The sequence below is a fragment of the Anolis sagrei genome, chromosome 4 (genome assembly GCF_037176765.1).
Source record: "Anolis sagrei isolate rAnoSag1 chromosome 4, rAnoSag1.mat, whole genome shotgun sequence".
NCBI classification, from domain to species: domain Eukaryota; kingdom Metazoa; phylum Chordata; class Lepidosauria; order Squamata; family Dactyloidae; genus Anolis; species Anolis sagrei.
Window position 1 is genome coordinate 155163296 of NC_090024.1, and position 13014 is coordinate 155176309.

At 38.5% G+C, this 13014-nt stretch overlaps 1 protein-coding gene across 1 annotated transcript; it reads left to right on the forward strand.

The window, feature by feature from the left end:
• The first annotated feature begins 220 nt into the window (after positions 1–220).
• LOC132774086 (di-N-acetylchitobiase-like) lies at positions 221–9921 on the forward strand. Its single transcript, XM_060773839.2, has 7 exons — positions 221–500; positions 3254–3392; positions 5838–6046; positions 6527–6698; positions 7751–7848; positions 7950–8111; positions 9580–9921. The coding sequence occupies exons 1-7, from the start codon at positions 348–350 to the stop codon at positions 9775–9777; spliced, it is 1131 nt and encodes a 376-aa protein (XP_060629822.2). The 5' UTR covers positions 221–347; the 3' UTR covers positions 9778–9921.
• The last annotated feature ends 3093 nt before the right edge of the window (positions 9922–13014 follow it).

Below are 13014 nucleotides of genomic sequence, written 5' to 3' on the forward strand. Positions count from 1 at the left end.
TCTGCACAGATGTAATATAAGACAGTGGAGTCGTGAGAACTTTAGCTTGAGAGAGTGCTATGTTTACCTGCACAAGAGGTGGGGGTGGGGTGAAGGAGTTGTAGCCAAAGGCACTTCTTTTCCTATGGGGATGGCTAGCCAATAAGACGGGGCCGTCCTTTAGGCTCCTCCCTTTCTGGGCGGGGCCAAGCGCCCTCCTCCTCCTCCTCCTCGGCCCCTTTAAAGTTCCAGGCTCTCCCTGCAACTCTCCCTCTCGCGCCGCTAGCAAGAGCGATTGGATCCAGGCGCGCGCGCACACCCCAGACGCTGTTCCCAAAGGCCGGCCGCCCCCCTCCCACTTTCTCGGCATGGAACGGTGGCTGCTAGGTAGCGCGGGCGCGCGCTCCTCCTTGCTCGCGCTCCTCGTCTTCCTAATGCTGCAGCTGCGTCTGGCCTCCGGCGCGTGCCCGTGTCGCGAGCCCGAGCTTTGCAAGCCCATCTCGGGCAGCCGGGACTTCGAGGTGCGCTTGGATTGCAAGCAAGCAAGCAAAGCTTTCTCACAGAAAGGCAAAAATTGGGGTGGGAAGAAGGAGGAAGAGGAGGAATCTAGGACCCAGGGAGTTCGGAACCGTTTTCTTCTTTTTCTAAACCAACATTGATAGGCAGTCTTTGATTAATGTTATCTATTTGCAAGGGCGATGGCAAGTTCCTTTTACCGGTCGTTATCATTAAAACGTCCTTAACTAAGCAGTGGCAGTGCATCCCAGAGTCTCCAGTGCATCTACACCAGGCATGGGCAAACTTGGGCCCTCCCGGTGTTTTGGACTCCAACTCCCATAACTCCTAACAGCCTCAGGCCATTTCCTTTTGCCCCCCTCAGCCGCTTAAGGGAAAAGGAAAGGGCCTGAGGCTGTTTGGAATTATGGGAGTTGGAGTCCAAAACACCTGGAGGGAGGGCCCAAGTTTGCCCATGCTTGATCTACACTATAATTAATGCAGTTTGATCCTACTTTAACTGTCATGGCTCAGTGTTGATCGTTGGAGTTGGATGAGGCACCAGCACTCTGGCAGACAAGTCTTGCAAAATGATATCTCCCATGATTCCAAAGGGGCCGACCAAGGGCAAGATGGATGGATGGCATCCTTGAAGTGACTGGACTGACCTTGAAGGAGCTGGGGGTGGTGACGGCTGACAGGGAGCTCTGGCGTGGGATGGTCCATGAGGTCACGAAGAGTCAGAGACGACTGAACGAATGAACAATAACATGATTCCATAACATTGGGTCATGACAGTGGGGTCACACTGCATTCATTGTACAGTGTAGATTCAATGGGGGCTCTTGCAACTACAAGGTGCGCTTAGACACCCCCTCCATGTATTCATTGTAGTTTATTTCCAACGAAGAGTATCTGAGATGTGCTGCAGGGAGCCATACAAGGCATATGTCTTAAGAGTTCTTATAGACATGGACTTCTATAGTAAACATCTAAATCAGGCAAGGGCAAACATGGGCCTTCCAGGTGTTTTGGACTTCAACTCCCATGATTCCTAGCAGCCTCGGGCTCCTTCCTTTTCCCCCTCAGCCGCTTAAGCGGCTGAGGGGAAAAAGGAAAGGGCCCGAGGTTGCTAGGAATCGTGGGAGTTGAAGTCCAAAACCCCTGGAAGGCCCAAGTTTGCCTATGCCTGAAGGGGCCTGAGGCTGTTAGGAATTGTGGAAGTTGAAGTCCAAAACATATGGAGGATCCAAGTTTGCCCATGCCTATTCTAAATAATACCCGAGGTGGCTCCATCCTCTTCTGGGGCTCATTAAACATAATAAAGAACTCTCCAGTATTAACAGGAATTATTAGCTGTTCATACAGCTCAGCCACTCACTCCAAGAGTTCTTTCTCCCACCCTGAACATTATTCCACAGATATATAAACCCAGTTTTCCTAGTTTCCAACAGACCTCACATCTCTGAGGATGCCTGCCATAGATGTGGGGGAAACGTCAGGAGAGAATGCTTCTGGGACATGGCCATACAGACTGGAAAAGTCACAGCAACCTAAATAGAAGACAGCTTGTGGCAAGATATTTACGAAGCGGTGCTTCTTATTTTGGTGTGCTATTAATAGTAGTTAAAACAATCAGAGGCCAATATATTGTTGAAGGCTTTCAAGGCCGGAATCACTGGGTTGTTGTAAGTTTTTTCGGGCTATATGGCCATGTTGTAGAGGCATTCTCTCCTGATGTTTTGCCTGCATCTGAGGATACTTGCCGTAGATGCAGGCGAAACGTCAAGAGAGAATGCCTCTAGAACATGGCCATATAGCCGGTAAACCTACAATAACCCAATCAGAGGTCAGTTTTAAGGATTCATGTGTTTTTCTGTTATTATCTAGGAATAGCTTTGTAAAGTTGCTCCCCTTCTGACATGTTATAAAATGTTAAAACAGTCAGATTAGATGGGAAGTCCACCTCATCTAACTAGCAAAAAGCAGATTCCCATATGTTGGTTTACAATTACCCCGAAAATAATAGGTCAAGCTCTATATAATTCTACATAATTTAAAATTAGAAGATTCCTTGTGTTGCTGCTAAAAAAGGGGGGGAGGGGGATGAACTGTATTAACAGCTTGATTTTTTGTACTTTACTTTGGATTACATTTAATCTCATTAAGAATATTCACATCTTGCATGAGTTAATTCAGATAGGCATCCATAGCTCCTGCCCTCCAAATCAGAAGAGTGATGAATGTGCTCTTAATTTTTGTCTGAATTTTAAAGGTACTACTATCCAGGATACTGAATTCCTTGAAGGTGAATCTAAAATCTGGAGTAGATTCACCAACCTCTGAAATGGGCAAAGGCGTTTTACTTGTTAGCTATCAGGAAACTGGATTCCTGACAGAGGATTTGTCTTCTTTAAATCCACTTTTTGTAGTTGATTTACCTTATGAATTATAAACAATTATTCAGTTGTTTACCATAGTGTTTGGAGCTATGTACAATGCAATTTTTGTATTTATCTGCCTTCATTTCCCTTTTATAATTTTTAAACTCTGGTAAAAATTAAACATTTTTTTGTGTGAATTTAATGACTGTTCTACTGTTTTTGTTCATGTAATTGCTTATATTTTATTAGCAACTGAATTATGATCTCCCATTCTCAACTTTTCCAGTCAAATTCTGAAATGTTTGCAAGAAAAAAAGCAGAGATCCATGGTTGTTGTTGTTTTATTATTATTATTATTATTATTATTATTATTATTATTATTATTATTTTTGTAGGTTTTGGTATTTGATATAGGTGGGTCAAACTGGAAATACTACAACTGGACACATATTACAACAGTAGCAATATTTGGAAAGTATGATCCTGAACTTATGTGTTATGCTCATTCAAGAGGAGCCAGAGTCGTTTTAAAAGGTTTGTTCTAACAAGGGTTTGTTCTTAAATCTTTTTTCTTCTTAAATCTTTAAGTGTACCTTTATTCCAAACTAAACTCTTTCCACTTCAAAATAAAATGGCAGGACTAGGCATGGTTTTAAAAAGGAACCAGTCCAGTCTCCAGTATAAGTTTAACACCAGAAAGTGTTGCTGGGGCAAAAATCCAGGAAAAGATACAAATCATTTCTGATTAACCACATGCTACAAGAGTACATTGTGTCATTTATTTTCTTTCATTGTTACATTAATGTCCCATTTTTCCTCCAAGTAGTATACATGATACTCTGGTCTCAAAGATATTCTCACAATAAATATGTGAGAAAGAGTGACCCACCCAAGGTCACACAGAAAATGTTGTATTTCAGTCAGGACTTGAACCCATTTTCCCCTCATTCTAGTCCAACGTCTTCATATTATGCCAACTCTGTTGGAAGACTTCAATCACAGTGGGATAAATGCAGATCAGTGAGGGGATTCTGTGCAAACAATGTACACCCTTGAAAAAGGGTGGCTACTACTTCTCATTTTTTGGCTAAAAGACTCAAGTAGAGGTTTCACTAAATCCTTTAGGCAAACCTTTCAGATGACCAGGACATGTTTTTGAAAGCTTTAAGTGTCACCTTGTCCTAAATCATGTCTGATGATACTGTGATGTTATGAATTAATCAGGAAAATGTGTTTAATTTGTTCGTAGTAGTAATATAGGAATCTGTTGAGACAGGGTTAGAGAATGGAATTTTGTCAGTGAGTGGTGATTGGCGGAATGTCTGAGGAAATTTGAATAAATTTGATGGTGATGTGGAAATGAAGAGGGTATCAGGGTTCTTTAGTGAATAGGGTTTAAGACTTTGCATTATTTAAGCGAGTTAGGAGAGGGTTCGAGTTTGATGGGAGATGAAAGCGAAGGACAGGATTTTAAATATTTTATATACTTTTATGTTATGTCCAAATTGTGTAAACACAGTAGACTTTCAATTAACCAGAACCCAAGCAGCCTGAACACTCAAGCAACCAGCAAAGAATAAGTAAATAAATTAGGAAGAATTTCCTGACCATAAGAGCTGTTCAACAGTTGAACTCTCTCCCTCGGAATGTGGTGGAGGCTCTATCTTTGGAGGCTTTTAAACAGGTTGGATATCTATCTGTTGGGGGGGGGGGGTGTGCTTTGATTGTGCTTTCCCTGCATGGCAGGGGGTTGGTTTGGATAACCCATGAGATATCTTCCAACTCTATGATTCTAAATAAATAAAAACTAAAAAAAACTACTTTAAATAAAAATTATAATAAAATCATTTTTATAATATAAGAAAATGCAGTTTTTATATTGTAAAACTACATTATGTTCAGTTAAGTTTGTTTTTGTCTTCAATAATGCAAATAAATAAGTAAAATAAATAAATTTGCTTTTAATTATTGTATTTTAATATTTGTATCAAATCAGTACAGAGTTTGTGGTATGGGTGTAGTATTGGGGTAATTCTCAAGTGACTAAAAAGAACATTTATACAGCATCTACCAATCCCTATGGATGCCGGTTAACTGAAAACCTACTTTATTATTTTTGTATTACATTCTTTTGGACTCTGGGAAGGCAATATATTAAAAACTTAGTCCAGACAGCAGATAATAAAGGTGGTATTCAATAAAGATAATAGATCAATGACATCTCATATGTGAACCACACAGATATCTAGGAGATTTCTGCAGATGGTGGCCAAGGCAGTGGGACAGGAAAAGGCCTTCACATTGGAGGCAAAGTTGGAGATAGGGCAAGACTCTCTTATTCAGTGCCAGTGTGAGAGATTAGTGAAAGACTTCACATTTGGGAGCAGTGGAAGTATAACCAGCACCTCACAGATACATCTTGCTTAGAAGTGACCCTCTACTAGGCATTTCATACATAGTTTACTTAATGCCACTAATAATTCAATTACATATACCGGTGTGTGTATATATTGCCTTGGATAGAAATTTCTCCTCATGGAAGCCCTGACCTGCTGATAAATAATGTTTGCCTTACAATGCATACAGAGAGCTTCTGCTGCAAGGCTCCCAACTTTTGTGAAAACCTATTCCTTATGGGTCTGTTGCCTCATGTGGGATTCTGCCAGCATGGCTATAGGATCGCAGTGCAATAATTATATGTGTAAAGATAATTGTACTGGATCTCTTGCCTGAAGACCTTCCTTGTAGGGTGAAACCTCATATAACTGAGAATGGTGTCATTTAATTGTACTGTATTTGTATATCAGCTCCCATAATGTTGCTTGCCCTTCCACCACTTCATTTTCAGTCTCTCCTGATAGAAATGAATCCCAACCACAGTTTTATTAATTTATGCCATTATATTTTATCATGATAATATAAATGTTGTCTCTCTGTTGTATTAATGTAATAGCCAACTAATCACTATTTGTGCTTTAGGAGATGTAGCTGTGACAAAAATTGTTGACCCTGCCTTCAGAGCAGCTTGGATAAATGAGCAGGTAGAATTGGCCAAAAGGCAGTACATGGATGGAATCAATATAGACATTGAGCAAGAAGTGGCTAAATCTTCTCCCGAATACTATGCACTGACAGCTTTGGTTAAAGAAACAACGGATGCTTTTCACAAAGAGATTCCAGGATCACAGGTAAAAATGTCTAGTCTTTCAGAAATATTACTTCACATTGGCCAGATATCTTATTTATTAATGCAAGAAATGTATATGCTGCTCTTAAAAAGTATAAAGTCCTCAAAGTGCCTCATAAGCAAAAATTATTAATAGGATATGTATTGTATAGCACCCAGTTAGAAACCATGTTTTTTTAAATTAAATTTGGATGTAGGAAATCAAACAGTAGCCTAATATCAATAAAACAAACTTCTGAAACTCCTAAAAGCTGAAGTCAGTTTTTACATCTAGACTCGTGGCAAATAGAAAAAAATCATCAGTAACATTTCTAAAATGTTCTTTCTTACATTGAGTTCAAAACAATAAACATGGCTCTACTCCAGTCCATATCTTTAATTGTAAAACAATTCTGGGTGCATCTACATTGCGGAATTAATGCAGTTTGACACTTGAACTGTCATGGCTCAAAGAGATTTCCCCCCTTTGTTTCTTTCACAGGTAACCTTTGATATAGCTTGGTGTCCAGATTGTGTGGATAAAAGATGTTACAATTACACTGGGATTGCAGAGTCCTGTGATTTTGTGTTCGTGATGTCTTACGATGAACAGAGTCAGGTGTGGTCAGACTGCATAGCAAGAGGCAATGCTCCATTCAACCAAACAATTGCTGGTAAGAACCAAAATGCCAAAAATGCTGAGGTTGGTTTTTTTTGGGGTGGAGGGAGAAATACTTGGTTCGCTATTCCAGGAGTAATAAAATTTATGTTAAGTAACATTTTTATCCTGCGCTTCAGTCAGAAAAGTTCCCAGAAGAGCAGACAAAAATCCCTGTTTATCACATAAAATTATACTGCATGGTGTGCTTATAATTCTTCAAAATATAGACTGTGGTTTTTCTGGAAATATACCCCATTAAATACAGTGAAATATATTTTTGAATAACAATTAATAGGAGAGCTGTGTTAGAGATGTGTACCATCTCTTTAATGGTACACATAGCAAGATGCTATTTTAAACCATGTAAATGTTTCATTTTCATTTTTATTTGTTTATAAAATAAAAAAATGTTTATATTAGGAATAAGAATAATCAGTCTTGTTTAAAAGCAAAACCTTTTGATCCACCTATGCTTTGAAAGAGACCTCTTGGCACATTAAAAGACACATGAGAGTGTTGCAACACACATGCAAGTTGTTTGCCTGAGATAGTGACATTTTTGCTTTCTGATGGTTCAATGTTCACACATTTTGTTTCATGCACAAAAATATTTTAAAATACTACATAAATAACCATCAGGCTCTGAAGAAGAAGAAAATTTCACATTTAGGCTTGCGTTCCATCACCAAGATATCTCATTTTGTACATATGCAGATATTCCAAAAATCTGAAAAAATCTAAAATCTCCACAATTTTAATGGTCCTAAGTATTTCAGATAAGGGATACTCTATCTATAGGTGGCTAGCTGAAGTAGTAGAAAATCTTAATTTACTTGTTACTTTTTCTTGCTTTTAATTTCCTATATTCTTATTTAAGGTGTTCTTTTCATGATTGTGTTAATAAATAAATCACAAGGAAAACTAAAAAACAACATTCTGAATGTGAAAGAGATTTTAGCTTGAATGTCTGTATTGGTAACTTTTTATTATTTTTGATACAAATGTTGCTACAAGATAAAAAAAGAATACAAGCCTTTTGAACTTTCTAATTTTATATTCAATTAGGATATGAACAATACATTAGCATGGGCATTGACCCATACAAGATTGTGATGGGTGTTCCATGGTATGGATATGATTATACCTGTCTAAGCTTAACCAAGGTAAGAGAAAAGAAAGGCTTTGCTTTTTGGGTGTGAGGATTTTAAAACGATTTCTTCTTGGTATTTTATTATATTATGTAACATAACCTGCCTTTCTTCAGGATCACATTTGTTCCATTGCAAAAGTCCCTTTCCGAGGGGCTCCATGTAGTGATGCTGCAGGACGTCAAGTCCCCTATAAAGGAATAATGTCTGAGGAAAAGTCTTCTTTTACTGGGATCCTGTGGAATGATGAATACAAAGCCCCATTTTTAGAATACAAGGTAAGTTGCAACTTTAAAAGTTGTTTGTTAAAAAAGAAAGCAGAACAAGTAGAAAATAATATCATGTCTCTCATCTTTCCCAATTCTGCAGTTTTAAAGACAGGTGTCGAATAAATCACGTATACAATATTTCGTTTTCACTGAGTGCAAAACAGATAGCTGAATTAATTCAGTAATATTATATCTATTCTGTCCCCTTCTACTTTCCCCAAATCCTATGCATAAATGTCTGCCTGCACAATATATTGTTCAGCTATTCTCATTATGATATTTCATTTGTATAATGCAAAGGAACTTAGAAAACAAAACAAAAAATAATAGCCGTCCTGCCTGTGTATTGATGTCTTCTGGGAGGCCCTTTTCTCTTTCTACTTCCTGCACAAGAACATCTGGTGCTAACAGGGGACAGGGCCTTTTGGGGTGACTGTTCCCGGGCTCTGCAACAAGTCTTCTTAAAAAGTTAAAACTTTCTTCCTCTGTGCTATCTTTTCAGAGACTGTCAAACACTTTTTTGTTTCAGCAAGCTTTTGAAGATAGCTCATGGGGCTTTTATCGTGTGCTGTACTGTCTCTTCATTGCTTTCTTTCTAATGGCTGTGCTTTCAATTGGTACTAATTTTACTGATAAGTTTCATTACCTATTAAAATTCTGAACAAGACATTATTTTGCTATGTTAATTTTAACTGTAGTGGGGCCCTTCCAGACAGGCCCTGTATCCCAGGATCTGATGCTAGATAATCCGTTTATCCCAGATTATCTGGCAGTGCGGACTCATATAATCCAGTTTAAAGCAGAAAATCTGGGATCAGATCCTGGGATATAGGGTCTGTCTGGAAGGCCCCGTGATCTGTTCTGAATACTGGATTGGGAGAAAATGGGATATAAACAAACAGGATGACAACAGCAAGAGGGAAAGACACATATGAAATCAGTAAACAAGTGGGAGAGGCTTTTCTTGCTTTTATTCTTTCATTCTTATGAAGTTCCTTCCTTCTTGTTTACTTCCATAAACATGAGATTTCAGAGCAGAATATAGGTTTACAAAAGAAAATATAAACAATGGTGAAAAAGCATCAAACACAAAGCAGAAATTAAAGAGCAATTTCAGTGCTTTAAAAAGCTATTGACTTCCTTATTTTATGTTACAGCATTAAGTTTCTTGACCATTATACCCTTTTAATGCAACCCTAATCCATAGGGTCCCTTGGATTTTTTCTGTATGTATAGGGACACCTAAACTTGTAAGACTGGTTTGAAAAGAATTCAGGAAGCATGCTAACATGTTAGTGTACAGATTCCTTGTTTCAAAAAGCAGAACCAAGTAGAAACAGAGAAGTTTACCAACAGCACACACTTTTTTCCTGCAGCTATAATCAACCTATTTTAGCTGAATATGGGAATACCCAAGGTTATGAACTTGGTTTAAAAAGAGACCTTTAAATGTGCTCTCCCTTTCATTCTTTTGTAGGCTCCAAATGGTGTTTTTCATCAAGTGTGGTTTGATGATCCCAGAAGCATTTCTCTGAAGGCAGCCTATGTAACAGAGCGTGGCTTGAGGGGTATCGGTATGTGGAACGGAGATTGCCTTAACTACTCAGGAGGTTCTGTCGCACAAGAGCAAACAGAAGCCATGTGGGAGGCCTTGACCCCAGATTGGTCTAATTAGGAAACTTGTTCTTGCTGTGTGCATCTTTTCACATATATCTTTTCTTAATTACATGTTAATAATTTTAATGCATTATTGTTAAACTGCCTTTTGGAAAAAGAACAAATGAATGAACATAATCAATAAAGAAATATATTAAATTAATCTAAACTATCTTATCATCCCATTTATGTTTTCTTCCATCTCTGTACTTGATGTTGTTAGCTTTGAGTATGAATATGCAGAATGGAGGGAAAGCAAAAGAACTCAAAAGGAGAATAGCGCTTAAATATTAATCCCCTCTCTTTTCCATAGTTCTTCTACATCTATACATTATTCTGCCTATTACCTTCACGATAACAATGCCCAGATAATCTGTAATCCACAATTTGATCCTCAAATTCCTTTCTCCAAGGAGATGGGATAATAGTGATGGATCCATAAGCGAAGGCTTTAGAATTGTGACTGCAAACCGGATGGTTTGTTCATCGTTTATAAGTGTGTAGAAACAAATATTGCAGTCACATTAAGTGTATTGTGTATTAAGGAAATAAATAATTCTACTTGCTGTGAACTTAATATAACTTCTATAGCTTCTGTCTAGATTTAAAATATGTATCCTAAGAAAGAATATTATAGATCTGTACATCAAATTAAAAAAATTAAGTTGTATGTGAGGACATATTCATTTGACTAGATCCATAGCAAAAGGAAAAACAAAGAAATGTAGGACTACTACATGGAATAGATGCTAAAAGAGCACAAAGAAAAAAGATAATTGCTCAACAACTTTGCCTTGGTCTTCTTCCAAAAGGAAACATCAGCCTGTAGGAAATAGGGCAGATAATGCAGTAGGGAAAATGCAGCACAGAATAGGTAAAAGAGGTAATACATGAAAATCTGGCTACTATAAGTGAATTCAAAATTTCGGAGCGAGTAGACCTACATCCAAGGATAATACAAAAACTGGTAGAAGCCATCTCAGAACCACTGGCAATAATCTTGGATAATTACTGTAAAATGTGAAAAATACCAGATTGAAGAGGGACAAATATCCTCATCTTCAACAAAGGATCCAAACAGCTATCTCCCAGTTAGCTCGACCCCATCAAAGATTCCAAAGCAGGTAATTAAACAGACAATCTGTAAACATTTAGAAAGGGATGCCATGCTCACTAATAGCAAAATAAGTCATGGTAGTCTAATCTCTTGTTTTGACTTTAAGCTTGGTAGATGATGTGGATGTAGCATATCTTGATTTTATTAAGGTCTTTGACAAGGTCGTTCATAATATTCTTAAAACAAGCTGGTAAAATCTTGAAACAAGCTTGACAATGCTATTGTTAGGTGGATTGGGAATTGGTTGATTGTCTGATTCCCAATCCTACAGAGAAGTGACCAGTGGCACAGGTTTCTGTTCCAGGCCCAGTGCTATTCAACATGTTTATAAATGATTTGGATGGTGGGCAGGGGCGGCTCAACCCATTACGCAAAGTAAGCATTTGCAGTATACTTGATTTTGCCCAGGGGCGCTCTTGAGGCGCTCTTGGGGGAAAATAGACCTTGACATATGCAAGTTGTAATTACTGGGATGTATAGTTCACCTAAAATCAAAGAGCATTCTGAACTCCACCAATGATGGAATTGAACCAAATATGGCACACAGAACTCCCATGACGAACAGAAAATATATATCAGTGATTGGTTGGGGGGGGGGGGACCAAAATATTGTTTGCTTACTGTTGAAAATTACCTAGGGCCGCCTCTGATGGTGGGCTAGGGGGGATACTTATCAAATTTGCAGATGACACCAAATTAGGAGTGGTAGTTATCTTAGAGGACAGGTTCAGAATCCAAAATGAATCTTAAAAGATATGTCAGCTGTTCCAAAATTAACAAAATGAATTTTAACCGGGGTAAATGTAAGGGAGAAAGGCTGTAATGCACAGATATAGGATACTTGGCTTGACAACAATACATGTAAAAGAGATCTTGGAATTTTAGTAGCCCACAAGCTGAGCACGAGTCAACAGTGTGATACAGCAGCTAAAAAGCCAACACAGTTCTAGGCTGCTGCATCAATAGGAGTATAGTGTTAAGATCGAGGGAAGTCATAGTCCCCCGTCCCCCCCAGTTCTGCTATGGTCAGACCTCACCTGGCGAGGCACCACAATTGAAGGATACTGACAAGCTGGAAGGTGTCCAGAGGAGGGCGACTAAAACGACCAAATGTTTAGAAACCATGTCCTATGAGAAACAACTTAGGGAGCTTGGTATGTTAAGCTTGAAGAAGAGGTCGAGAGGGGACATGATTACCATGTTTAACTATTTGAAAGCATGCCACATTGAGGAAGGAACCAGTTTGTTTTCACATGTTCCAGAAACGAGGCAATGCTCCAGAAACAGCAATGGATTTAAAGTACAAGAACAGAGATTCCACCTAAATAATAGGAAGACTTTATTGATGTTAAGAACTGTTGCCCAATGGAATCTGCTGTCACAAGGTTACCTCAAAATCTAGTTCTCTGGAGCTTTTTAAACAGGTACTGGAGGGCTTTCTGTCAGGAGTGCTTTGGTTTGTGTGTTCATGTCTGTATTTGTGGTTTCTACCAACTCTGATTCTATACAAAGCATATTATCTGCAGAAATCAAGGTCCATTATTTTCCATGGAAATGGCAGCAAGAGACTGGACCAGTTAATCAGTACCATTCTGCTACTGAGGTCAAAGTGCATAGTTAATGTACTTATCTTATTCAGCAGATGGTGACTGCTGTGCTCACAAATATCCTTTACCTTCTCCTCTACAATGTCTTCTATATGGGAATTTATAATTAGTTTTTTCTTCTTGTGTGATATTTTCATTTTTTAAAATAATCAGAGCAAATGTTTGTTTAGAAACATACTGTTCTGATTTATTTGTGATGACTGCCAGCAGCTTTCCAAGGTTTCAGATAGAAGCGTTTCTCAGTCCTACCTGCACAGCATGTCACGGAGCTAGAGGCCTTCTCCATGCATTTTTTCAGTTTCTCACACATCCTCAAAGTGAATTTACATATTCTTCTCAAAGTACCAAATGATTTCCAGGCAGCATTTTCAGATTCTCCAAATAACAATAGTGGATAGTTGAAACTTATGACATACAGCATTGACAACCAAGCAATAGGAATTAATAATCACTTGAGGGAGGACCGTGAACCCTGCACACTTTGCTGGATTTCTCCCCCTTTTAAACCAGCTCCTCACCAACTTTGATCGTT

What these genes read in the sequence shown, in the direction of transcription:
- LOC132774086 (XM_060773839.2), top strand. Translation starts at nt 348, where the DNA reads ATGGAACGGTGGCTGCTAGGTAGCGCGGGCGCGCGCTCCTCCTTGCTC. An exon ending in AAGAGATTCCAGGATCACAG is followed by an intron (nt 6,047 to 6,526) that starts GTAAAAATGTCT and finishes TTTCTTTCACAG; the next exon opens with GTAACCTTTGATATAGCTTG. An exon ending in CCTGTCTAAGCTTAACCAAG is followed by an intron (nt 7,849 to 7,949) that starts GTAAGAGAAAAG and finishes GCCTTTCTTCAG; the next exon opens with GATCACATTTGTTCCATTGC.